This window comes from Pan paniscus, chromosome Y, assembly GCF_029289425.2.
Source record: "Pan paniscus chromosome Y, NHGRI_mPanPan1-v2.0_pri, whole genome shotgun sequence".
Taxonomy (NCBI): domain Eukaryota; kingdom Metazoa; phylum Chordata; class Mammalia; order Primates; family Hominidae; genus Pan; species Pan paniscus.
Genome location: NC_073273.2, coordinates 44431322 through 44455314, shown reverse-complemented (window position 1 = coordinate 44455314; position 23993 = coordinate 44431322). Strand labels below are relative to the sequence as shown.

At 45.3% G+C, this 23993-nt stretch overlaps 1 protein-coding gene across 3 annotated transcripts in view; it reads left to right on the top strand.

Annotated features, from left to right (window-relative positions):
- LOC100994485 (CD99 molecule (Xg blood group)) overlaps positions 1-15442 on the top strand; it is a 52155-nt gene extending 36713 nt beyond the window's left edge. Inside the window, exons 8-10 of one of the 3 annotated variants that reach the window (XM_055107009.3) lie at positions 417-530; positions 12347-12403; positions 14912-15442. In XM_055107009.3, coding sequence (XP_054962984.1) covers positions 417-530; positions 12347-12403; positions 14912-14937 — 197 coding nt within the window. In that variant the 3' untranslated portion in view covers positions 14938-15442. Of the gene's footprint in view, positions 1-416; positions 531-7480; positions 9745-12346; positions 12404-14911 lie in introns of those variants that run through there. The other 2 variants (XM_057301224.2, XM_057301225.2) reach the window with 2 other exon arrangements.
- The last annotated feature ends 8551 nt before the right edge of the window (positions 15443-23993 follow it).

Below are 23993 nucleotides of genomic sequence, written 5' to 3'. Positions count from 1 at the left end.
CTCAGGCGATCCACCTGCCTCGGCCTCCCAAAGTGCTGGGATTACAGGCATGAGCCACCACGCCCAGCCCCAGCTCTCTTTCCATCTGTCTTTGTCTTTTTTTGTCTCTGCCTGGGTTCTGCTGAGCTTCTGCCCGTACCTCGCTGGCCTCTCTTCATGTCTCTTTTCTCCTGCTCCACTCCCTCCATGGTCCGACCAGGTCTGCCCAGCACGTGCGACGGAAGATTGTGCCTTGCTTTGCCTTCGTGTGTATCATTCTCGGCATGCTTCCTTTGCAAATCGGTCGGCTCAGGTGTCTGAGATGTTCTGAGGATCTTGGTGCTCTCAGACTGACTGTCTCTGCCAGCCACTGCCCCCTGGCATCTTCTCTGCACCGTGCGTGTCTCAATCACGATGCTGTGTGCTTCCTCCTGCAGCCGACGCCCCAGGCGTGATCCCCGGGATTGTGGGGGCTGTCGTGGTCGCCGTGGCTGGAGCCATCTCTAGCTTCATTGCTTACCAGAAAAAGAAGCTATGCTTCAAAGAAAATGGTAAGTCTCGCTCCGCCGGCGCCTCTCCTTCATGCCTTGCTGATTGGAAAACTGTGCTTTCTTTAAAAGGCAGAAACCAAACTCGGGCTGGCACGAAACAGGTGCACGATGGCTGATGGTTCGTGAAACTGCTAAAACTCTGGAATCGAACCTTCTGGCTTTGATTTCAGGGCTGTTCTGCCTTGTGTTTTGTTGTGTGAAAGTTTACAAGTTCCCCACTGCTGCAGTGCTTGGGTTGTTTACGTCTACCAAGTGGGAAATGGTTGGTACATATGCCGCGGAATTGTTGCTGGGGTTAGAGACAGTCCTGCAGGAAAGCCGCTACAAGTTACCCTGCAGAGAGCAAAGGTGGAAGACACTTAGCTCTGATCATTCCTGCCCTGTTATTTACAACCGATGTCATCATCAGGAGGAGAGCCGTGACCAGGGGGCCGCCACGGTCCTTTCTCCACCCAGGAGAGTTAAGTTAAAAGCCGGCACAAGGCCGGACATGGTGGCTCACACCTGTCATCCCAGCACTTTGGGAGGCCGAGACGGGCGGATCACAAGGTCAGGAGGAGATCGAGACCATCCTGGGTAACATGGTGAAACCCCGTCTCTACTAAAAATACAAAAAATTAGCCGGGCGTGGTGGCGGGCGTCTGTAGTCCCAGCTACTCGGGAGGCTGAGGCAGGAGAATGGTGTGAACCTGGGAGGCAGAGCTTGCAGTGAGCTGAGATCATGTGACTGCACTCCAGCCTGGGCGACAGAGTGAGACTCCGTCTCAAAAAACAAAACAAAACAAAAACCAGCACAGCGGATTCCCTTTCTGTTAGTACCGAAAACGCACAGGCACCCAGGACCTGGGAAGTTTCTTGGATCGGGACTGAAATGTACAGGGGAATTAGGAGGAGGACGTAGTCACCATTGCAATCCTCCTAGGTCAGCCGGCAGGCTCTTTGGGACCTTGTATTCGAAAGTCCCTAAATCATTTAGGATCCGCCGTGAAGCTGGGAAGTAAGCCCTGCTATTTGGAACACAGCTAACCTGCATGCATCACTGGGCACTTACATTTAGCTCTTGCCTTCCCTCTTGCATGACCAAGCATTGTGGTTTGCAGGAATCCCATGGACCGGGAACAGCTACTCTTATTTTTTATTTCTTGAGACAGAGTTTCGCTCTGTTGCCCAGGCTGGAGTGCAGTGGCGCAATCTCAGCTCACTGCAGTCTCCACCCCACAGGTTCAAGTGATTCTCCTGCCTCAGCCTCCTGAGTAGCTGGGATGATAGGCACCCGCCACCACGCCCGTCTAATTTCTGTATTTTTAGCAGAGATGGGGTCTCACCATGTTGGCCAGGCTGGTCTCCAACTCCTCACCTCAAGTGATCCACCCGCCTCGGCCTCCCAAAGTCTTGGGATTACAGGCGTGAGGCACCACACCCGGCCAACAGCTACTGTTTTATGGAGGAGCCCCTGGGGTCCCTCACGCCTCTGGGTGTCTGAACTTCTCACCCTACTTAGATCTTAAGTCCTTATTCATTCTTGGTCACTGATGTCATTCACCCAAAGCACTGCCTCCTGAAGATTTTAGAGGGATTCCTAGAACATTTGAATAGATGCTGGTGTGGACAAAGTTAGACTGTAGGGGTGGAGTTTCCCCGTAATCTCCCATCATTCCAGCATTTGACATCCACAAACATTATTTAGAGCGTGAAATGGAGAGTCCTAAACAGCTTTCGGATCTCAAGACTTTAAATGAGCTGCTCGTGTTTATTTCCCCGTTCTTGCTGTGGGGTTTTGGGCAGTGCGTGGAAGACAATTGCCTCCTACCTGGTGGGCAGACTAGTGGGAAATGGTGTTTGGTTGTTTCTTTTTTTTTTTTTTTTTGAGATGGAGTCTCACTCTGTCACCGAGGCTGGAATGCAATGGCTCCATCTTGGCTCACTGCAACCTCCACCTCCCAGGTTCTCCTGCCTCAGCCTCCCGAGTAGCTGGGATTACAGATGTGCACCATCACGCACAGCTAATTTTTGTTTTTTTAGTAGAGATGGAGTTTCGTCATGTTGGTCAGGCTGGTCTCGAACTCCTGACCTTGGATGATCCGCCCACCTTGACCTCCCAAAGTGTTGGGATTGCAGGCGTGAGCCACCGTGCCCAGCTGGTGTTTGGTTGATTGAATGGCAGTTTTGAGCGGGACCCAAATGGACAGATGACCACATTCAAGGAGATGCCTATAAGAGACGTACGATTAGAATCACATTGGAAAAAAGCAAACAGCAAAACATTCTTCTCCCCTCTTGCTTCTTCTAGAAGTAGCGGAGGGGTTAAAACAGTAGGGACTCAATGGAAGGGAATTTTTGTTTGCTTTTCAATGACATTTCTTTTTCTTTTCTGAAACTGTTCAACTCAAAGCATAATATTCAAGTTTGCCAGGACAGGATGCGTAATATTCTAGATGTTGTATTTCAAACTCTCTGGCTTTTTTTTTTTTTTTTTTTTTTTTGAGACGGAGTCTCGCTCTATTGCCCAGAATGGAGTGCAGTGGTGCAATCTTGGCTCACTGCAACCTCCGCCTTGCGGGTTCAAGCAATTCTCCTGCCTCAGCCTCCGAAGTAACTGGTATTACAGGTGTGCATCACCACACCCGGCTAATTTTTGTATTTTTAGTAGAGATGGGGGTTCACCATGTTGGACACACTGGTCTCCAACTCGTGACCTCAGGTGGTTCCCCCCCCATCTTGGCCTCCCAAAGTGTTGGGATTATAGGCGTGAGTCAAAGCACCCGGCCTCTTTTTTAGAATCCCAGACAATTGTTGAACACTTTTGCATTAAACTACAAAGTCTCTGATTGATGATTCTCTGAAAATCTTTAGGTCAACCCAAATTGGATTCATGAGTTGCAAAGGATGTTTATTACCTTGTGCATGCAGACATAGGAACTTTTGGGATCTTGTAAGCCTATTTCATATTCACATCCTGTATTAGTCCGTTTTCACACTGCTATGAAGAACTGCCTAAGACTGGATAATTCATGAAGGAAAGAGGATTAATTGATTCACAGTTCAGCATGGCTGGGGAGGCCTCAGGAAACTTACAATCATGGCAGGAGGGGACCCAAGGCACCATCCCATTATCACGAGAACAGCATGGGGGAACCTTCGCTATGGTTCAGTGACCCCCACCTGGTCTCTCCCTGGACACATGGGGATTATGGGAATTACAATTCAAGATGAGATTTGGGTGGGGACACAGAGGCTCACCATATCACATCTGAAGACACACAAACTTGGGAAAGCACCCAGGAGGCTTAATAGACTTGATTTTGTCAAAAATTTGGAAATAGAATTGGGAAAAGGAAAAACAACTTTTCCTCTACCTTATCCGCCCCGCCACCCCTGGGTCTTGGTCTTGGGTGGAAGCATTGTCTTTTTTATTGCAGGAGGTGGGGCAGGCATGAACAATGAAAGCTCTCACTGGGTAGAAACAATTTTCCTAGATTCTTCAAGAACAAAAGCAAATATGTCCTGGCGAGGTGGCCGACACCTGTAATCCCAGTGCTTTGGGAGTCCAAGGAAAGAGGATTGCTTGAGCCCAGGAGTTCAAGATCAGCCTGGGCAACATAGTGAAACCTCATCTCTACAAAAAATGTAAGAAATTAGCTGGGCGTGCTTGCGCCTGCCTGTGGTCCCAACTACTCTGGAGGCTGAGGTGTGAGGATTGCTTGAGCCCAGGAATTGGAGGCTGCAGTAAGCCATGATTGCACCACTGCACTCCAGCCTGGATGACAGACAGAGACCCTGTCTCTAGATATAAAAATAAAAATACCTTTTTTTTTTTTTTTGAGACAGAGTCTCACTCTGTCACCCAGGCTGGAGTGCAATGGCGTGATCTCGGCTCACTGCAGCCTCTGCCTCCCGGGTTCAAGCGACTCTCCTGCCTCAGCCTCCCGAGCAGCTGGGACTACAGGCGCGTGCCACCACGTCCAGCTAATTTTTCATATTTTTAGTAGAGACGGAGTTTTGCCGTGTTAGCCAGGATGGTCTTGATCTCCTGACCTCGTGATCCACCTGCCTTGGCCTCCCAAAGTGCTAGAATTACAGGCATGAGCCACCGTGCCCGGCCCCCAAAATAATTTTTTTAAAAAAAGCATCCTTTCTGAAGAATTGGCTCAGGGGAGTCCAAGATTCACTTTATACTAATGAGATGCTAGGCTAATTTTCTTCTAATATTTTCTATAAGTCTCTTATTCTGATGCCAAATTAACAGAAGGTCCAACTTTCAATTCCTGGTTTGCTTTCTAGTTATCCGGGGATTGATTTTCTTGGCCTTTTGTAAATGCACAAAGCAAAGGGGCAAAAAGAAAATAAAGCATAACAAAGAGAAGCAAGAGATGGTGAAACCCCGTCTCTACTAAAAATACAAGAATTAGCTGTGCGTGATGGTGGGCACCTGTAATATCCCAGCTACTTGGGAGGCTGAGGCAGGGAATTGCTTGAACCCGGGAGGCAGAGGTTGCAGTGAGCCAAGATTGTGCCACCGCACTCCAGCCTGGACAACAGAGTGAGACTCTGTCTCAAAAAAAAAAAAAAAAAAGAGAAAGAAAACAAAAACAAGGCAGTCTTCTATAAATACCAAGACCCTACCTCAAAAGAGGACCTTTCCAACTGCATCCACTCACAGCTTGGTTTTTATACGTGAATTATAAAATGAGTTTTTTATCTCAGTGACATGGTTTTGTTAGTAGACATGGAATTGCGATGTTGGATCGAGTTATCCGGAAGACGAAAGATGTCAGAGCCCTCAGCCTCTGGGGCAGGATTTTGCTTTATGGGTTCGATTTCCGCGATGGTGATTTTGAGATCTGGCAACCCCATAGGTTCATGGGGAGCTTGGAGATTTCATAAGAAGGATGTGAGTATAGCATGCCCTGGTCCTTCAAGAAACCATGGGCCAGGCGCGGTGGCTTACGCCTGTAATCCCAGCACTTTGGGAGGCCAAGGCGGGTGGATCACCTGAGGTCAGGAGTTTGAGACCAGCCTGGCCAACATGGTGAAACCCTGGCTCTACTAAAAATACAAAAATTAGCCAGGCATGGTGGTGCACACATGTAATTCCAGGTACTCGGGAGGCTGAGGCAGGAGAATCGCTTGAACCCAGGAGGCAGAGTTGCAGTGAGCCGAGATCGAGCCACTGCACTCCAGCCTGGGGACAAGAGCGAGACTTTGTCTCAAAAAAGAAAAGAAAAGAAAAACCATGCCCAGTTTTGGGGATACTGTTATTCTACCAGACAGGCTCATTTTCCGGGACTGTGTCATTGCATTGAAATCTGTGGTGTTTGTTAAATTTGTATTAAAATGAGTCCCAGGCGAGTGAGTAGACATAGGTGAGTCTTCGGCATCTTTCCAACAAGGAGATGCCTTTATCAAATCTTGTGACTTGATATGGATTGACTGAGAAGCTTTGCAGTGTTATATTTGGGGGTTCACGGATTAGAAACTCCTTGTGGAATCGGATGGCTCTGTCTGTTATAGGTTGGTGCAAAAGTAACTGCGGTTTATGCCATTAAAAGTAATAGCAACATAGCAAGACCTCGTGTCTACAAAAAACGTAAAAAAAAAAAAAAAAATTAGCTGAGTGTGGTGGCTCCCAGCTAATTTTTTACCTTTTTTTGTAGAGACAGAGTCTTGCTGTGTTGCCATTACTTTTAATGGCAAAAACCACAATTACTTTTGCACCAGCCTCCCTTCCTCCCTTCCTACAGATTTGAGTTGGTGGTGCTTGGGCTTCTCCTGGTTTTTGTCCATGTGATACGAAGGGGCCTGTTTAAGCCGCTTCTCTCATGCACTCGGGGTCTGTGACTTCGCATCTGGGTGTGTTGGCTTCCCGGAGGACCTGGCTCAGACCACTAACCGCACGGAGCCTGAACGCTTCCCACAGAGCCCAGCTTCCGTGGCTGGCAAGGGGTGTTCAGGATGCTGTCCTTTGGCTGTGCTGGCTGGTCCTACTGCTCTGTTTACCAGGGTCCTGGGCTCACAGTGGGTTTCTTGAGGCTTTGGCAAGATGGGCGATTGGCTCTCCCTGTCTCCTTCTTTCTCTTTCTTCTTCTCTGCCTTTCTTCCTTCCCTCCTCCTTTCTTTCCCCCTCCCTCCTTCTTTTCTCTCTTCCTTCCCTGCTTTTCTCTTTCTTCCTTTGCCCTCAGTTCTCCCTCTCTCTTTTCATTCTTTCTTGAACTCTCCCTCTTTGTTCCTCCCTCCCTTCTTCTTTTCCTCCTTTTTTCCTTTTTCTCTCTTCCTTTTCTCTATCTCTTCCTTTCTTCCTTCTCTTTTCTTCTTATGTACCTTTCTTTTTTCTCTCTTCTTTCCTTCCTTCCTTTCTTTCCATCCCTCCCTCCTTCTTTCCTTTTTCCTGCCTCCATCCCTTCCTCCTTTCCTTCCTTCCTTTCTTTTTTTCTCTCTATTCTTCTCTCTTCATCCATCTCTCCTTTTCTTACATGCCTCTTTTCTTCCTTCCTTGTTTCTTCTCTCCCTCCTTCCCTTCTTTCCTTCCTTCCTTCCCTTCCTCCCTCCCTCATTTCCTTCCTCCCTGCTTCACTTCTTCCGCCCTCCCTTCCTCCATACCTCCCTGCTTCCTTTTTTCCAACCTCCTTCCCTCCTCGTTCCTTCCCTCTCTTTCTGCCTTCCTCCCTTCCTCCCTCCCTTTCTCCCATCCCTTCTTCCTTCTTCCCTCCTGCTCTCCCTGTTCCCTGCCTCCCTCCCTGCCTTCCTCTGTCTCTCCCTTCCTCCACTCCTTAATTTTGGTTTCCACTTCCCACTCTCACACTTTGAGCCTCTATCCCATTACTTCCTTGCTCAGAGCAGCTCTTTCTAACACCTCCCTGCTTCTGGGAGCCCCAGCGCTCAGCAAAAGCAGACCTAGCACCAGTTTACTTTTTTTATTATTATTTTTTATCTTTCTCAACCTTCCATTTCAGATGGCTGAAGACCTGGGGGTGAGCAGAGAACCCAGCGCAGGCCTGCGGAGCGTCCTGACCGTAATCGTTTTATCTGCTAAGACATAGCCTTAAAGCAAACCCTTCCATCTGCCGCTCCCCTCGCCCTGCTGGCAAATTCCCACCACGATGGGATTCTCAATCACATGGCGGATTCTCTGCCTTCAGTTCCATATGCTTTTGCCTTTCTTGATGCACAGAAGCTCATTATAGCAAATCATATTTCTGCATAAGAGCTTCAGAAAATGAAGAGAAATGCAGACATTTTCTTTTAAACAAGAATCTAACAGAAACGGGGCAGTGACTTCCATGTTTTCATGAGTTTTGTCCCTAAGTCCATCCCTGCCAAGGGAACAAACTGGGGCCCAGGGTGGCCACCCTCTTCCCTGCAGTGTCCTAGGTTAAGCTCACTCACGTCCTAAGGATTTGACCTTCCAGGTCATGCATGGATTTTTCAATCTTCAACGTTTTTGGCCCTTGACTTGCATTTCTCACTGCACTTCCTATGAAGCGGTTCTTAACTCTTTCTGTGATCAGTGTTCCAAACAGGTGCACATCTTGGTTCCTAGAAAAACAAAATTCATATGTTGAGGAATCACCTAAACATCTCCTGATCTTCACACTGTAAGGCGTGTTGGGAATTGGTGGGTGGTCAGGTCCCTATTCACACATTTGAGCACGGAGCCTCTGCGGCCGTCTTCCTTGGATTCTCTCATATCCCTGAAAAACACAAATTGTACCTGGATTTTCCTTCTGTTTCCAAAGTCCACCAACTTGTTCTTCAATGTAATTGATTTTAACTTTTTTTCTTTCTTTTACTTTTCTTATTTTTTTCTTTCTTTTCATTTTTTTCTTATTTCTTTTCCTTCTATTTATTTTACTTTTCTTATTTGTTATATGTTATTTCTTTTTCTTTTCTTACTTTTCTTCTTTTTTCATTTTTCTTTTTTTTTCTTTTTTGAATTGGAGTCTCACTCTGTTGCCCAGGCTGGAGTGCAGTGGTGCAATCTTGGCTCACTGCAGCCTCCACCTCCTGGGTTCAAGCGATTCTCCTGCCTCAGCCTCCCGAGTAGCTGGGACTACAGGCACACACCACCACACCCAGCTAATTTTTGTATTTTTAGTAGAGACGGGGTTTCTCCATGTTGGCCAGGCTGATCTCGAACTTCTGACCTCAGGTGATCTGCCTGCCTCAACCTTCCAAAGTGCTGGGATTACAGGTGTGAGCCACTGTGCCTGGCCCTTTTTCTTTTTTCTTTTTTTTTTTTCTCTTATTTCTTTTTTCTTATTTGTTTTCCTTTTTGCTTTTTCTTTTTATCTTATTTCTTTTACTTATTTTTCTTTTTTTACTTTTATTTCTTCTCCATTTTTCCTCATTGTTTTCCTCTTATTTCTTTGACTTTTCTGATTTCTTTTTTTTCTTATTTTCCTTTTTTTTCATATTCCTTTTAATTTTTTCTTCTTTTACTTTTCTTATTTGCCCTCTTGTGGAAATGAGGCACAGCCTCCCTTATGGTTGAGCCATAGTTCTAGCTGAGCACGGATGGTTTGATCCTCCTGTGTTGGGGCACTGTATGGTGTGAGGGCACAAAACCTTGACCCACATGGGTCTGGTCACCTTCTCACAGAGGTCACCTTTACAGCCCCCCAACTCTTTGAAGGATGTGTCCCAAGGTGTCTCAAGTCTGATGCAATGAAAGCTGCCCCCCATTGACCACAGGACTGAGTCCAGAATGTCCTGCGTGTTTCCCAGAGTGTCTGTCCTAACACCGCTTAAAGATTAGCCACTGCTAGACAGTGATCCTCAGGTATATGGTCTCAGGATTGGCCCCAAGTACATGGTGTGTGTGTGTGTATAAATATATCTTCACAAAGCATAGGGACCCATTAAAGCCATATTGCTTTGCTGAATGGTTCTAATAGCTACAGATGATTTCTAGCCTGAAAGAAAAGCACCACGAATTGTTTGAAGTTGACTTGTTGAAGTTGACTTGTCACATGTGGCATGCTTGGTCTAAGTTTTGACAGGAAGGGTACGTGGGTAGGGGTGTACGGAGCACCTCATGAGACCAGTTCTCCTCCTGAGAGGTCCGTGATATTGGAACTGTTGCCCCAGATGGACTTTGCCCTTGTGAGACTTTATACTTTTCAATGGACTTTTTCCCTCTTTAAAACTCGCCAGCTTTTATGTAGTGTTTTATAAAATTACAGGAATAAAAAGAATATCTTTTATGCTTTTTAACCAATGAGGGGAGAGGGAGAAATTATTTGTCCTCTGAAATGAACGCAGGTTTTCAATTTCTAGCCAGGACAGTTTGCTGCAAAATGCACCCGTGTTGACAACTTGTGACTGGCAGAACAAATGACATTTGTGGTGAACATTTTCGAATCATTTTGAATGTTCTTCTCTTCGGGGGGTTTTCCTCTCTTTTTCTTAAATCAAAGAATTTGGCCCTTTATGTGGGAGTCATTTAGTGGTTAGGGAGAACAGTTGAAACTGTGGAGTTCACGTAGCATAAACTGGCGAGGCTGTCTCTGCTGCTGTCGTTAAAAGTTACGCTGCTGGCTTGGCACGGTGGTTCACACCTGTAATCCCAGCATTTTGGGAGGCCGAGGTGGGCAGATCACGAAGTCAGGAGATCGAGACCATCCTGGCTAACATGGTGAAACCCCGTCTCTACTAAAAATACAAAAAATTAGCTGGGCATGGTGGCGGGCGCCTGTAGTCCCAGCTACTCGGGAGGCTGAGGCAGGAGAATGGCGTGAACCCTGGAGGCGGAGGTTGCAGTGAGCCGAGATCGCGCCACTGCGTTCCAGCCTGGGCGACAGAGCAAGACTCTGTCTCAAAAAAAAAAAAAAAAAAAAAAAGAAGAAGAAAAGTTACGCTGCTGCACCATACAAATGTGTTCCTTTATGAAGGCATTTGAACCACAGATGGGGCCGTTTTACAAATAGCACGGTCTTTGTGAGGGGGAAACGCATGGCCACAGATTCGATGAGCTTCTGCTGCTTCCCTTTGTGTTGAAAACGTGGGTGTTCCTTCACACCAACACTGGAAATAAATAAATACCTATTGATCTGTGCATCTCTTATGCGTTTCCAATTCTGTTGGCTTATGCTGTGGCTCAGAAAAGAAGCGACACCGACAACATTTGGGGACTTGACCCTGTTTGCATTGCGGCATGTTTGAAACATTTTTTAATGGAAATTTGGGAATAGAGGGCCGGGCGTGGTGGCTCAGGCCTGTAATCCCAGTACTCTGAGAGGCCGAGGTGGGCGGATCACAAGGTCAGGAGATCAAGACCATCCTGGCTAACACGGTGGAACCCCATCTCTACTAAAAATACAAAAAATTAGCCAGGCGTGGTGGTGCATGCCTGAAATCCCAGCTACTCAGGAGGCTGAGGCAGGAGAATGGCTTGAACCCGGGAAGGTGGAGGTTGCAGTGAGCTGAGATCGTGTCACTGCACGCCAGCCTGGGCGACAGAGTGAGACTCTGTCTCAAAGAAATAATAATAATAAATAAATAAATAAATAAATAAATAAATTTGGGAATGGAAACAAGACTGGGAAAAAATGCTGGAGGAGGAAGAAAACCGGGTACACAAGACGCCTTGGCTGTCTTGTCCTTTGATGGCTGGGGAAGCTCTTAGTGCTCGGAGTCCTCACTCACCTCTCTGCATTCTGAGGGAGGTAGAAGAGGGGACAGGACAGCCAATTCAACCTGAGAAGGATGATCGGTGGAGGTGGGTAAAGGAAGAAAGTCCCCTTTCCCTAGGTACTGAAAAGATGCTAATCTGCTGAGATTCTCTGCATTTATTTTTATTTATTTTAATTTTTATTTTGAGACAGTCTCGCTCTGTCACCCGCGCTGGAGTGCAGTGCCACGATCTCAGCTCACTGCAATCTCCACCTCTTGGGTTCAAATGATTCTCCTGCCTCAGCCTCCCAAGTAGCCGGGACTACAGGTGCACGCCACCACGCCCAGCTAATTTTTGTATTTTTAATAGAGACGGGGTTTCACCATGTTGGCCAGGATGGGCTCGATCTCTTGACCTCGTGATCCACCCACCTGGGCCTCCCAAAGTGGTGGGATTACAGGTGTGAGCCACCATGCCCAGCCTCTGCATTTATTTTTATTTATTTATTTTTATTTTTATTTTGAGACAGTCTTGCCCTGTCACCCAGGCTGGAGTGCAGTAGTGTGATCTCAGCTCACTGCAACCTCCACCTCCTGGGTTCAAACGATCCTCCTGCCTCAGCCTCCCGAGTAGCTGGGAGTATAGGTGCATGCCACCACGCCCAGCTAAGTTTTGTATTTTTTAGTAGAGACGGGGTTTCACCATGTTGGCCAGGCTGGTCTTGAACTCCTGACCTCGAGTGATCCACCTGCCTCAGCCTCCCAAAGTGCTGGGATTACAGGCGTGAGTCACCACGCCCAGCCGTCTGCATTTGTTTGATGAGTTTGGGGGCAGTTATAAATAAGAATCTTATTTTCATAGATACACGTACTTTTTTTTTTTTTATAGAAAGAGCTTCCATGTGCGTGTTCCTCAGTGTTTAGGGAGAAGAAAGCAACCCTTAAAATAGAGGAAAATGAAGCTGCTTGGATTACCCTGTTGAAGTTCATCTCTGCCTGTGCCATGCATGAAAAAATACTGGCAAAGTCTTCACTTACATGAGTGTTAGACTCCATGTTCCCAGTGGGTCTCGGGGTTCAGAACTGAGTGCTCTCATCCAAGCAATAGGAGCGTCGACCTCAGGAAAGCCCAGGTGTTTTGTGTGTATTTTGAGGAGTGGGTTATCTGTTGCACTGAGCCTCTCTGTGTGTTTTCTTCTTCTTTTCAGCAGAACAAGGGGAGGTGGACATGGAGAGCCACCGGAATGCCAACGCAGAGCCAGCTGGTAAGAAGGACGGGGAACGGTGGCTTGCACACGTGGCCAGTGTTCCCATTTTATCTTCTCCATCCTCTCCCATCTTGCTGTCCTGCTCACATTCTCAAATTTGGTTGCATGGCTTTGAATGTCTTCCTTTATGTCTCGTTGCTTTGGAGGGATACTTTCAAAAGACAATGGATGTGTAAACTTCCTAGGGCCTGGGCCTTCAGAGAAGACCTATATGTGCCTAAGTCTCTGTTTAACAAAATATTAAGGAAGTTTTCCCAGGAGTTCGAGACCAGCCTGGCCAACATGGTGAAACCCTGTGTCTACTAAAAATACAAAATTAGCTGAGTGTGGTGGTCGGCGCCTGTAATCCCAGCTACCTGGGAAGCTGAGGCAAGAGAACTGCTTGAACCTGGGAGGTAGAGGTTGCAGTGAGCCGAGATCGTGCCATTGCACTCCAGCCTGGGCGACACAGTGAGACATGTTTCAAAAAAAAAAAAAGTTCCAAGTGGCACACGATTGGTGCGTCGCTGGGAAGTCCACAGCTGGCTGGTGTGCACTGGGAATTAAAAGTCCATCTCCTGAAATATAACTCCTTAAGTTTTGCTGTCAACTTTTTTTTTGTTGTTAGAGATAGGGTCTCACTCTGTCGCCCAGGCTGGAGTGCAGTGGCACGATCATAACTTACTGCAGCCTCGATCTCCTGGGCTCAAGGGATCCTCCCACCTCAGCCTCCTGATTAGCTGGAACCACAGGCGTGCACCACCATGTCCGGCTGATTTGTTTTTTTTTTTTGTAGAGACAAGGTCTCACTAGGTTGCCCAGACAGGGTCTCACTATGTTGCCCATCCTGAGCTCAAGCAACCCTCCGACCTCAGCTTCCCAGAGTGCTGGGGTTCTAGGCGTGAACTACCGCACCCAGCCTGCTATCACCTTCTAAAAATCCTCTCAACCAGGTGGAAAATGTGGTTAAGAAGAGACTTTAATTCGTGAGAAACTTCTCGGGGTAAAAGGCAGGCATTTTGCCATCAGAACCACTTTTGAAAATGGCAAGAAAAAAATGTGTGTGTGTATATGTGCGTGTATTTTTTTCTTTTGTTTGTGCATACAATGGAACCTTCTCATTTGCCTGAGAGAGGCAGTGCTTATTTTTAATAGCAGCTGTCAAATTGAGAGGGATTTTTAATGAAATGATTTAAAGTATTTTAATTTTTTTTCTTTTTGAGATGGAGTGTCTCTCTGTCACCCAGGCTGGAATGCAGTGGTGCAACCTCTGCTCACTGCAACCCCTGCCTCCCAGTGTCAAGTGATTCTCCTTCCTCAGCCTTCTGAGTAGCTGAGACCACAGGCACCCGCCATCATGCCCCACTAATTTTCTTTCTATTTTTACTGGAGACGGGGCTTTCGCCATGTTGGCCAGAGTGGTCTCGAACTCCTGACCTCAAGTGATCTGCCCACCTTGGCCTCCCAAAGTGCTAGGATTACAGGCATGAGCCACCGTGCCTGGCATTCCATTTTAAAGATAGAGACTTCTAGAAAGTTAGTGTCTCGCCAGACGCGGTGGCTAATGCCTGTAGTCCCAGCACTTTGGGAGGCTGAGGTGGGCGGATCACCTGAGGTTGGGAGTTCGAGACCAGCCTGACCAACATGGAGAAACCACGTCTCTACTAAAAATTAAAAAATAAAAAATAAAAAATTAGCCAGGCATCATGGCGCATGCCTGTAATTCCAGCTACTCGGAAGGCTGAGGCAGGAGAATCGCTTGAACCCGGGAGGCGGAGGTTGTGGTGAGCCAAGATCGTGCCATTGCACTCCAGCCTGGGCAACAAGAGCAAAACTCTGTCTCAAAAATAATAATAATAATAAAAGAAAGTTAGTGTCTTGTTGACTGCTCTTTCGAGTCAGGGAAAGATGTTTAGAACAAGCTATATCTTAAAGAGAAAAGGAAGATTCCTTCTGCCCACTGCAATGAAGTTGTCTGGCTTCATTAGCCAGTACATTGGTATATATGTGTGGAGCCCTCGTTACTTGAAGGGCGTGGCATTCCAGTGTTTTCTGCCACCATTGTTCTTAATTCCTTCTTCCAAATCCCAGCTTCTCCCTCCAAAATAGTTTTAAGACTGACATGCAGAATAAAGTTTCCAAAACTTAAATGAATGGACCAGAAAATCTCAGCCCAGCATCATTGCAAATCAATAGAAACTGCACACTCTCATTTAGAAGATTTATTCTTCCATTTGGTAAGTTATAGGCATTTGTTAGTGTCTCTGTGACGTCGTTAGTGGAAATTGCCTTCTGCTGTTTTCCTTCTGCTTTTTCTGCAGCATCCATTTTTTTTTATGAATGGCATCATTCAATGAAATTGATTGAATTGATTGAGATTTAGGGTTTTGCTTTTTCGTGATGAGTTTTGGGCCCATTTTTCTTATGCAGAAATAAAACCACTGGCTCCTGAAAGTTGTAGGAACTGGGTCCACGTGAGTGCTCAGGGAACTGGGAATGACTTTCTTTTGTCTCTGTCTCCCACAGTTCAGCGTACTCTTTTAGAGAAATAGAAGATTGTCGGCAGAAACAGCCCAGGCGTTGGCAGCAGGGTTAGAACAGCTGCCTGAGGCTCTTCCCTGAAGGACACCTGCCTGAGAGCAGAGATGGAGACCTTCTGTTCACGGCGGATTCTTCGTTTTAATCTTGCGATGTGCTTTGCTTGTTGCTGGGCGGATGATGTTTACTAACGATGAATTTTACATCCAAAGGGGGATAGGCACTTGGACCCCCATTCTCCAAGGCCCGGGGGGGCGGTTTCCCATGGGATGTGAAAGGCTGGCCATTATGAAGTCCCTGTAACTCAAATGTCAACCCCACCGAGGCACCCCCCCGTCCCCCAGAATCTTGGCTGTTTACAAATCACGTGTCCATTGAGCGCGTCTGAAACCCCTGGTAGCCCTGACTTTTTTTTAATTAAAATAAGGTAAGCCCTTCAATTTGTTTCTTCAATATTTCTTTCATTTGTAGGGATATTTCTTTTTCATATCAGACTAATAAAAAGAAATTAGAAACCAAGTACTTTTTTTTTTACTTAAATATTTTGCCGTGGGTGGATGTTAAAGAAGGCCGTGGTAATTTACAGGATGCGTTCCAAGTTCTCTTCTTCTGGGGCTTTAAGGCAGATTTCCAGCCTAAATGGTAGCTCTTTATTTCCAAAATGTCCTTGTTGGGCTCTTTTCCTTTCCCGTGTCCTGCCACATCGGGATGGGTACTCTTCTGCACCCAGATACTCCCAGCCAGATACTCTCCTCCATCCAGATACTCTGTTTCCAGATACTCTCCCTGCAGCTAGGTATCCCCTTGAGTCCAGATGCTGCCTGCTTCCAGATACTCCTCTGTATCCAGATACTCCTCTAAATCCAGGTACTCCCTACATCCAGATACTGTACTTCCTAAGATGTACAAGATGTACCGCATTTTCCCAACACTGAAGACTTGACCACAGCTTAAGTGGGTTGGTTAAATACATTATGGCCCAGATTGCAATGGATCTTCTGCCTTGTTAAAAAGAATGAATGAGTCAAGGGTCTTTTTGTTTACTGACACTGCCTAGCATGTATTGAAGCTCAGTAAACACTTGCAGAATAAATCACAGAAAAGCCTCTCTCCTTGAGAAGTTAAGAGATTGGCTCTGATACCAACAACTACCGTACTATTCCAAATACTATTATTTCAAAAATTTATAAAGTATTTTATTCTATGTTCTATTAGCCATTAAGTAACTTTTTTTTTTTTTTTTTTTTTTTTTTGAGACAGAGTCTTGCTCTGTCACCCAGGCTGGAGTGCAGTGGGGCGATCTTGGCTCACTGCAACCTCCGCCTCCTGGGTTCAAGTGATTCTCCTGCCTCAGCCTCCCAAGTAGCTGGGACTACAGGCGTGCGCCACCACACCCGGCTAATTTTTCTATTTTTAGTAGAGCCTGGGTTTCACCATGTTGGCCAGGCTGGTCTCAAACTCCTGACCTCAAGTGATCTGCCTGCCAAGGCCTCCAAAAGTGCTGGGATTACAGGTGTGAGCCACTGTGCCTGGCCCAGCCCTTAAGTAACTTTTTAATCATCATTCCCAAAATCATAGGACTTTCTTTACATAGAAGTTCCAAAATAATGAAACAAAAGAGTTGTTTTACCCAGGTATTTAATGATCCAACAAGCCGTATAATTTAAACTCTATTTTTCAAGTAACCCACTTGCAATAAAATCATGTTTATTTTTATGTCCATGAGAAATTAAAATGAGTCATCTACAAAGACGGACATCCACCCTCCACAAAAAAATAAGTCTTGTTGACACATTTCTTGGAAGTATAGATTTATTTATAAATAAGCCCTAATTTGACATATCTAAAAAAATACCCCTTCTTTTTTTTTTTTTTTTTTTTTACTATTCTTCTTTTTACTCTTCTGCTTCTTGTTTAATGAGCCATTTCTGTGGATAGTATGATTACAATGAGCCATTTGTGTGGATGGTATGATTATAATACTTACAAAAATGTCAGTGTTATTCATAGAATGACAACAGATTTAATGCATTTTTTCTTTTTTTGATTCTAAAGTTAGTCAGTGTGAAGAATCTGACCTCAAAGACAATTCTTGATGATTCATTGGGGAGGACTAGAAACACCACCCTCTAACTTTATAACGTGTCGTTGGTCACTCAGCAAAGCGGCCAGGCATGCTGGTTTATCCAGCTTTCAGCCCTTGAAGATTCACCAGACTAAGGATTAAGTGAAAAAGAATATCTGCCACCTACTTCACTGAGGCGTAAACAGTCCCTATAGATCAATGAGAAAACCCAACACCCGTATAAAAACAAAGGGCAATTCACATGTTTTCCAGAAATGGAACGCAGATGATTTTATGAAGATAGCCCATTTGATACCGTTTTTCAACTAAGAGATTGGCAGTAATCAGAAAGTTTGTAGGGCTCTTAGGAAACAGATCTGAGACATCATGTAAGTCCTGGGCATTTGCGAAACTTCTATGGGGAATGGACTGACAGTGTCCTTAAACAATTAAACGTGCACATCCGTGGTCGGCCCCCTCAAGGGTGGAGAGGATGAGGCATTTGTGATGTCTCAATACATCCTGGAGAATCTAGAAGGTCACCTCCACACACCTGCACCACAGGTGGCATCCTATAGGTATTTTGCTCAAGGAAGCAATGAAAGGGTAAGATAAATAACCAAGAGGTGCCCGCCACTGTGTTCACCCAATTTTACGTACTCCAAGTTATCACTAGTGTCAAAATCAGAAGAAATAACTCCAATGCCAGAAAAAGCCAGCTGGCTGTGCCCTTCAATATCCTGAGAATGACGGGATGTGAAAAGGTGTCGAATCCTCAATGGCAGGGAGACTGCTTGGGTGACTCCCACCCAGAACTGAAATTGAAGGCGGAGTTTCTGAGCTTAGAAAGGGGAAAGACCCAGCATTTATGACTGACTCCTTCATCCAACCTCTTTCCCCACATCAGACGATTTTTGACATGGGTATGGTAACACCATACGTTTGCATAGAGACATTCATGGGAAGCCTAGCTGCTGTGACGTGCAGCAGTCAGTTTTTAACACCATCATCAGTGGCGAAATGAAACATTCCCTTGAAATCGCCTTTCTCTGGATGACTATTTAAACAGCTTCACGTTAGCCTGCCTGTGCGACTGAGGACGTACTGATGATATCCTCATTTTCCGGTGGAGGAAAGTTTATGACGTCAATCCCATTCCGAATATCAGGACTTTAAATCTCTATGATGTTAGCACAAAATGCAAGTGGAGCCCTCTCCAAGCTTTCATAGCGACATGTATTTTGGAAGCCTTAATGGGGAGACAGTTCTCAATGTGGAAAAGTTGTCATGTATTGCAGAGAAGAGAACAGACCACCATGCCCAGCTAATGTTTGTATTTTTAGTAGAGACGGGGTTTCAACATGTTGGCCAGGATGGTCTCAATCTCTTGACCTCGTGATCTGCTCACCTCGACCTACCAAAATGCTGGGATTTCAGGCATGAGCCACCGCGCCAGGCCCAATGCATCTCTTTTCTTAGTTGACTTCTTTTGTATCTCTTCATAGCCTTTTCATATTTTTATATTGATTTGTATCTTTCATTTTTTATATATTTAAACTGCCTACTTATGTTAATTCTGTGCCATGGTAACTTCCTTAATTCATGATTCATATGGGCATACATACAGTCATGGATACAACAGGCTTTCGTATATAAAATTATGAAAAAGTTTATTCTTTTAACATTATGTGGGGATACAACAGGTTTTCATATATAAAATTATGAAAAAAAATTCTTCTAACACCTTTGTGGGGATACAAAAGGTTTTCATATATAAAATCATGAAAAAGGCCGAGTGCGGTGGCTCACGCCTGTAATCCCAGCACTTTGGGAGGCCGAGGTGGCTGGATCAAGAGGTCAGGAGATCGAGACCATCCTGGCCAACATGGTGAAACCCTGTCTCTACTAAAAATACAAAAAATTAGCTGGGCATGGTGGCACGCACTTGTAATCCCAGCTACTCGGGAGGCTGAGGCAGGAGAATTGCTTGAACCCGGGAGGTGGAGGTTGCAGTGAGCCAAGATCGCGCCACTGCACTCCAGCCTGGCCACAGAGCAAGAGTCCATCTAAAAAAAAAAAAAAATCGTGAAAAAAAGTATCTATTCTTCTAACACTTTTGTGAGGGTTACACAGGTTTTCATCTATAAAATAATGAAAAAATGTATTCCTTTCTTAAGAACATTTGTCAGGAATGGGTATTCAATCAAGTGTTTTCTTGGGCTGCATCATGCTGACTATGGTTTTCTACTTTGACCTGTTAATATGGTGAATTAAATATAATGACATATCATATATCATCCTTCAATCCAATCTTATTTGGTGTTACACTTTAGTTTTGTTATTTTCTTTAGGATTATTGTGTCAATATTCAAAAGTCAAATTCATGTGTGTTATATGTTTGCATGTAATATATTTCAATATTGTGCTTTCTTCATACATACATTTTGGTAGATTTTCTTCTTTCTCGTGGAAAATCTGATGGCTAAAGTTTTCTGGGCATGGGCTGTGTGTGTGTGTGTGTGTGTGTGTGTGTTTTAGAGGGGGCAAAGGGTTTTTGTTTCTTTCTGATGGAGAGATATTTATTTATTTAGAGATGGAGTCTCACTCTGTTGCCCAGGCTGGAGTCCAGTGGTGCAATCTTGGCTCACTGCAACCTCCACCTCCCAAGTTCAAGCAATTCTCCTGCCTCAGCCTCCCGAGTAGCTGGGATTACAGGCATATACAAGCACGCCCAGCTAATTTTTGTATTTTTAGTAGAGATGGGGTTTCACCATGTTGGCCAGGCTGGCTCAAACTCCTGACTTCAAGTGATCTGCCTTCCTCGGCCTCCCAAAGTGCTGGGATGACAGGCATGAGTCACTGTACCCGGCTGGGAAATGAATTTTTTTAAAAAAAACTTTCTGTATTTCTACTTCTTCATTGGAAAGTCATTCGTGTTTACTTAAGTTTTCAAATATCACAGTGCAGATTAGAACAAAGTAGTTGTTTCTAATTCTTCCGCATCCTCCAAGTGTATGGAGAAGCTCGCATTCTTCTTGTTTTGTGCTGTCGTTATTTTAGTTTGTTATCTTCGTCTACTTTAGTTTTCTCAGATAATGTTTAAATTACTTGGCAAATCATTTCTCAATTTTCAATGCATTAATTTCCTCCACCTGCTTTTCTGGAGTTTCATGTGATACCCACTCTCCCCACACAGGATGACTTCTTGAGTTGAATGTTCATTCCATTTATTTTCATTCTTTCTTGCTTAATGTTGTAAACAGGCGAGGTTCTAACTTTTCATCTGTGTACTACAAGCTCTCAAGTTCTTTCATGGGGAGTTTGTATCATGGTCATTTTCTAGTATTTAGCATTTTCAGCTTTTGTTTCCTGTCAACTCAACATGAAAAGTTTTTTAAAACGTCCGGGTGATATTGTTGCTTTGTTTGCTTTCCTGGTTTCATTATCCATTTTCAATTTTGCTGCTGTGAATTTGCACCGTCTCCTTGGGGGGTGATTTGGCTGTATATTAGTCAGCGTTCTCTAGAGGGACATAACTAATGGAATATATATATACACACAAAGGGGAGTTTATTAAGTATTAACTCACACGATCACAAGGTCCCACAATAGGCCATCTGCAGGCTGAGGAGCAAGGAGAGCCAGTCCCAGTCCCAAAACTGAAGAACTTGGAGTCCAATGTTTGAAGGCAGGAAGCATCCAGCACGGGACAGAGATGTAGGCTGGGAGGCTAGGCCAGGGTCTCTTCTTGCATTTTTTTGCCTGCTTTATATTCTAGCCTTGATGGCAGCTGATTAGATTATGCCCACCCAGATTAAGGGCGGGGGGCCTGCCTTTCCCAGCCCACTGACTCAAATGGTAATCTCCTTTGGCAACACCCTCACAGACACACCCAGGATCAATACTTTGTGTCAATCAATCCAATCAGCTTAACAGTCAGTATGAACCATCACAGGCAGTGTCTACAAGCAATGAAACGTGCACACACCTTTCTACCTAATTCCTGCCCATTCCTGACCAACGCTCCTAAGAAAGGAATAGATTGATTTTTTTCTTGATTTTATATCTTAAAAACCTGTTGTATCCATGTCTGTATGTGTGCCAGGGTGAATCACAAAGTCAGGAAGTTCATGTGACACAGAATAAGAATATCTTTATTCTTTTATTTTTTATTACTTTTTATTTTGTTTTTGAGACAGAGTCTTACTCTGTCCCCCAGGCTGGAGTGCAGTGGCCTGATCTACGCTCACTACAACCTCCACCTTTCCGGTTCAAGTGATTCTCCTGCCTCAGCCTCCCAAGTAGCTGGGATTACAGGCACATGCCACCACACCCGGCTAATTTTTGTATTTGTAGTAGAAATGTGGTTTCACCATGTTGGCCAGGCTGGTCTCAAACTCCTGACCTCAGGTGATCCATCCGCCTCGGCCTCCTAAAGTGCTGGGATCGCAGTTGTGAGCCATCATGTGTGGCCTAGAATATTCTTATTTCCAATTTTACAGCAACAGAATGTCTTCTGTCTTGTTTCTACTTTAAAAAAACAGTTTGCTAAAGCTTTCTTTGTAGTGCAATTGTGAATTTTCAGGAGCATCCCATGAACATTGAAAAGGAGATGCATTCACGCTTTTTAAGGTTATCGAGGATGTGAAAATTAAAGTTGGCTTTGTAAATTCTGCCGTGTCTGTGAGCTCCCAGCATTTGATCAGCTGAGGCTTCGAGCGGTGAAGTAGAGTGCTTTTCCCCTAACGTGCTCTGATCTGGAGCCTCCGTGTATTACCGCCGGGCACACGGCCTGCCCTGACCATACTTTAGTGAAGCAGAGGTGATAAAACTGTGTTTCACAGGACTCCCACAACACACAGCTTTGATGTCGGCAAACTAGAACCCAGGAGCCAAATCTGCCCACAGTGTGTTTTTGTACAGCTTTCAAGGTAAGAATTTTTTTGTATTATTGTCGTTATTGTTGTTTTGAGACGGAGTCTTACTCCGTCGCCCAGGCTGGAGTCCAGTGGCATGATCTCGGCTCACTGCAACCTCCGCCCCTGGGTTCAAGCGATTCTCCTGCCTCAGCCACCTGAGCAGCTGGGACTACAGGCATGCACCACTACGCCCGGCTACTTTTTGTATTTTCAGTAGAGACAGGGTTTCACCATGTTGGCCAGGCTGGTCTCGAACTCCTGGCCTCAAGTGATCCGCCTGCCTCTGGCTCTCAAAGTCCTGGGATTACAGACATGAGCCACAGTGCCCAGCCAAGAATGGTTTTTACATGTCTGAATAATTTTTAAAACTCCAAAGAACAATAATATTTTGTGATGCATGAAAATTATGTGACACTCAAGTTTTTATGTTCATAAAGTCCACTTGGCGCACAGACATTGGTTACATATTGCAGCAGAATCCATATGGTTTGCAAAGATAAATGCCTTTACTATCTGACCTTCTGCAGAAAAGCTTGTCTACTCTTGCCTTAAGAAGCATGTAAAATACTTACAACACTGGCACATGTTAGGCATGGTGGAAATCATAGCAATTATTTTGCACCTTCATTACATCTGAGAGGATTTCCTGAATTTAACCATTTAACCTAATTCCTCACTACCTTTTGGGAAACATTTTTTTTATTAAGGTGAAATTCACAAATCATAGAATTAACCTTTTTTTTTTTTTTTTTTTTGACGCGGAGTCTCTGTCACCCAGGCTGGCGTGATCTCATCTCACTGCAACCTCTGCTTCCCGGGTTCAGGCAATTCTCGTGCCTCAGCCTGCCAAGTAGTTGGGATTACAGGCAGTCACCACCACATCTGGCTAATTTTTGTATTTTTAGTAGAGATGGGTTTCATCATGTTGGCCAGGCTGGTCTTGAGCTCCTGACCTTAGGTGATCCACCTGCCTCAGCCTCCCAAAGTGCTGGGATGACAGGAGAATTCACCATTTTAAAGTGAACAATTCAGGTTGCTTGCTGCTTTCACAGTGTTTTGTGGCCACCACTTCTACCTAGTTCCAAGATATTTTCACTGCCCCCAAAAGAAATCCCATTAGCAGCTGTTTTTTATATTGGCTTCCTGGGGCTGTCATAAAAACATGCTTCAAACTAGGGAGGGGGCTTAAAAAACAGACAGTTAAGCTGTCACAGTTCTGGAGCATAGAGGTCTGAAATCAAGGAGCAAACAGGGTGGATTCCTCCCTCCGTCCCTTCTTCCTTCCCTTCCTCCCTCAATCCCTCCTTCCCTCCCTCCCTCCCTCCCTCCCTTCCTGCCTTCCCTCCTTCCTTCCTTTCTCTTTCTTCCTTTCCTTACCTTTCCCCTTTCCCTCCCTCCCTCCCTTCCTTCCTTCCTTTCCTCCTCCTCCTTCTTCTTTGTTTCTCTTTCTTTCTTCCTTTCTTTCTTCTTTCTCTTTCTTCTCTCTCTCTTGCTCGCTCTCTCTTTCTGAGTCTCACTCTGTTTCTGTTGCCCAGTCTGTAGTGCGGTGGCACAATCTTGGCTCACTGCAACCTCTGCCTCCTGGGTTCAAGCAATTCTCCTGCCTCAGCTTCCCAAGTAGCTGGGATTACAGGCGCGCACCACCATGCCTAGTTAATTTTTGTATTTTTAGTAGAAACGGGATTTCACCATGTTGGCCAGGCTGGTCTCGAACTACTAATCTCCAGTGATCCGCTCACCTCAGCCACCCAAAGTGCTGGGATTACAGACGTGAGCCACCGGGCCCAGCCAGCAGGGCTGATTTCTTCTGACGCTGTGAGGTAGAATGGATTCCATGCCCCTCCCATTGCGTCCAGTGGTTTGCTGCCAATATCCCTTGGCTTGTAGGTGCATCACCCCAATCTCCCACTTCATGTTCCCAAGGCCTTCTCCCCGTGTGCATGTCAGTGTCCAGATTTCTCTCTTCTTTTAAAATACCAATCATATTGCAGTATGACCTCATCTTAACTAATGATTAGGTTGGTGCAAAAGTAATTGCAGTTTTCACCTTTAAAAGTAATAGCGAGGGGCTGGGCACGCTACCTCA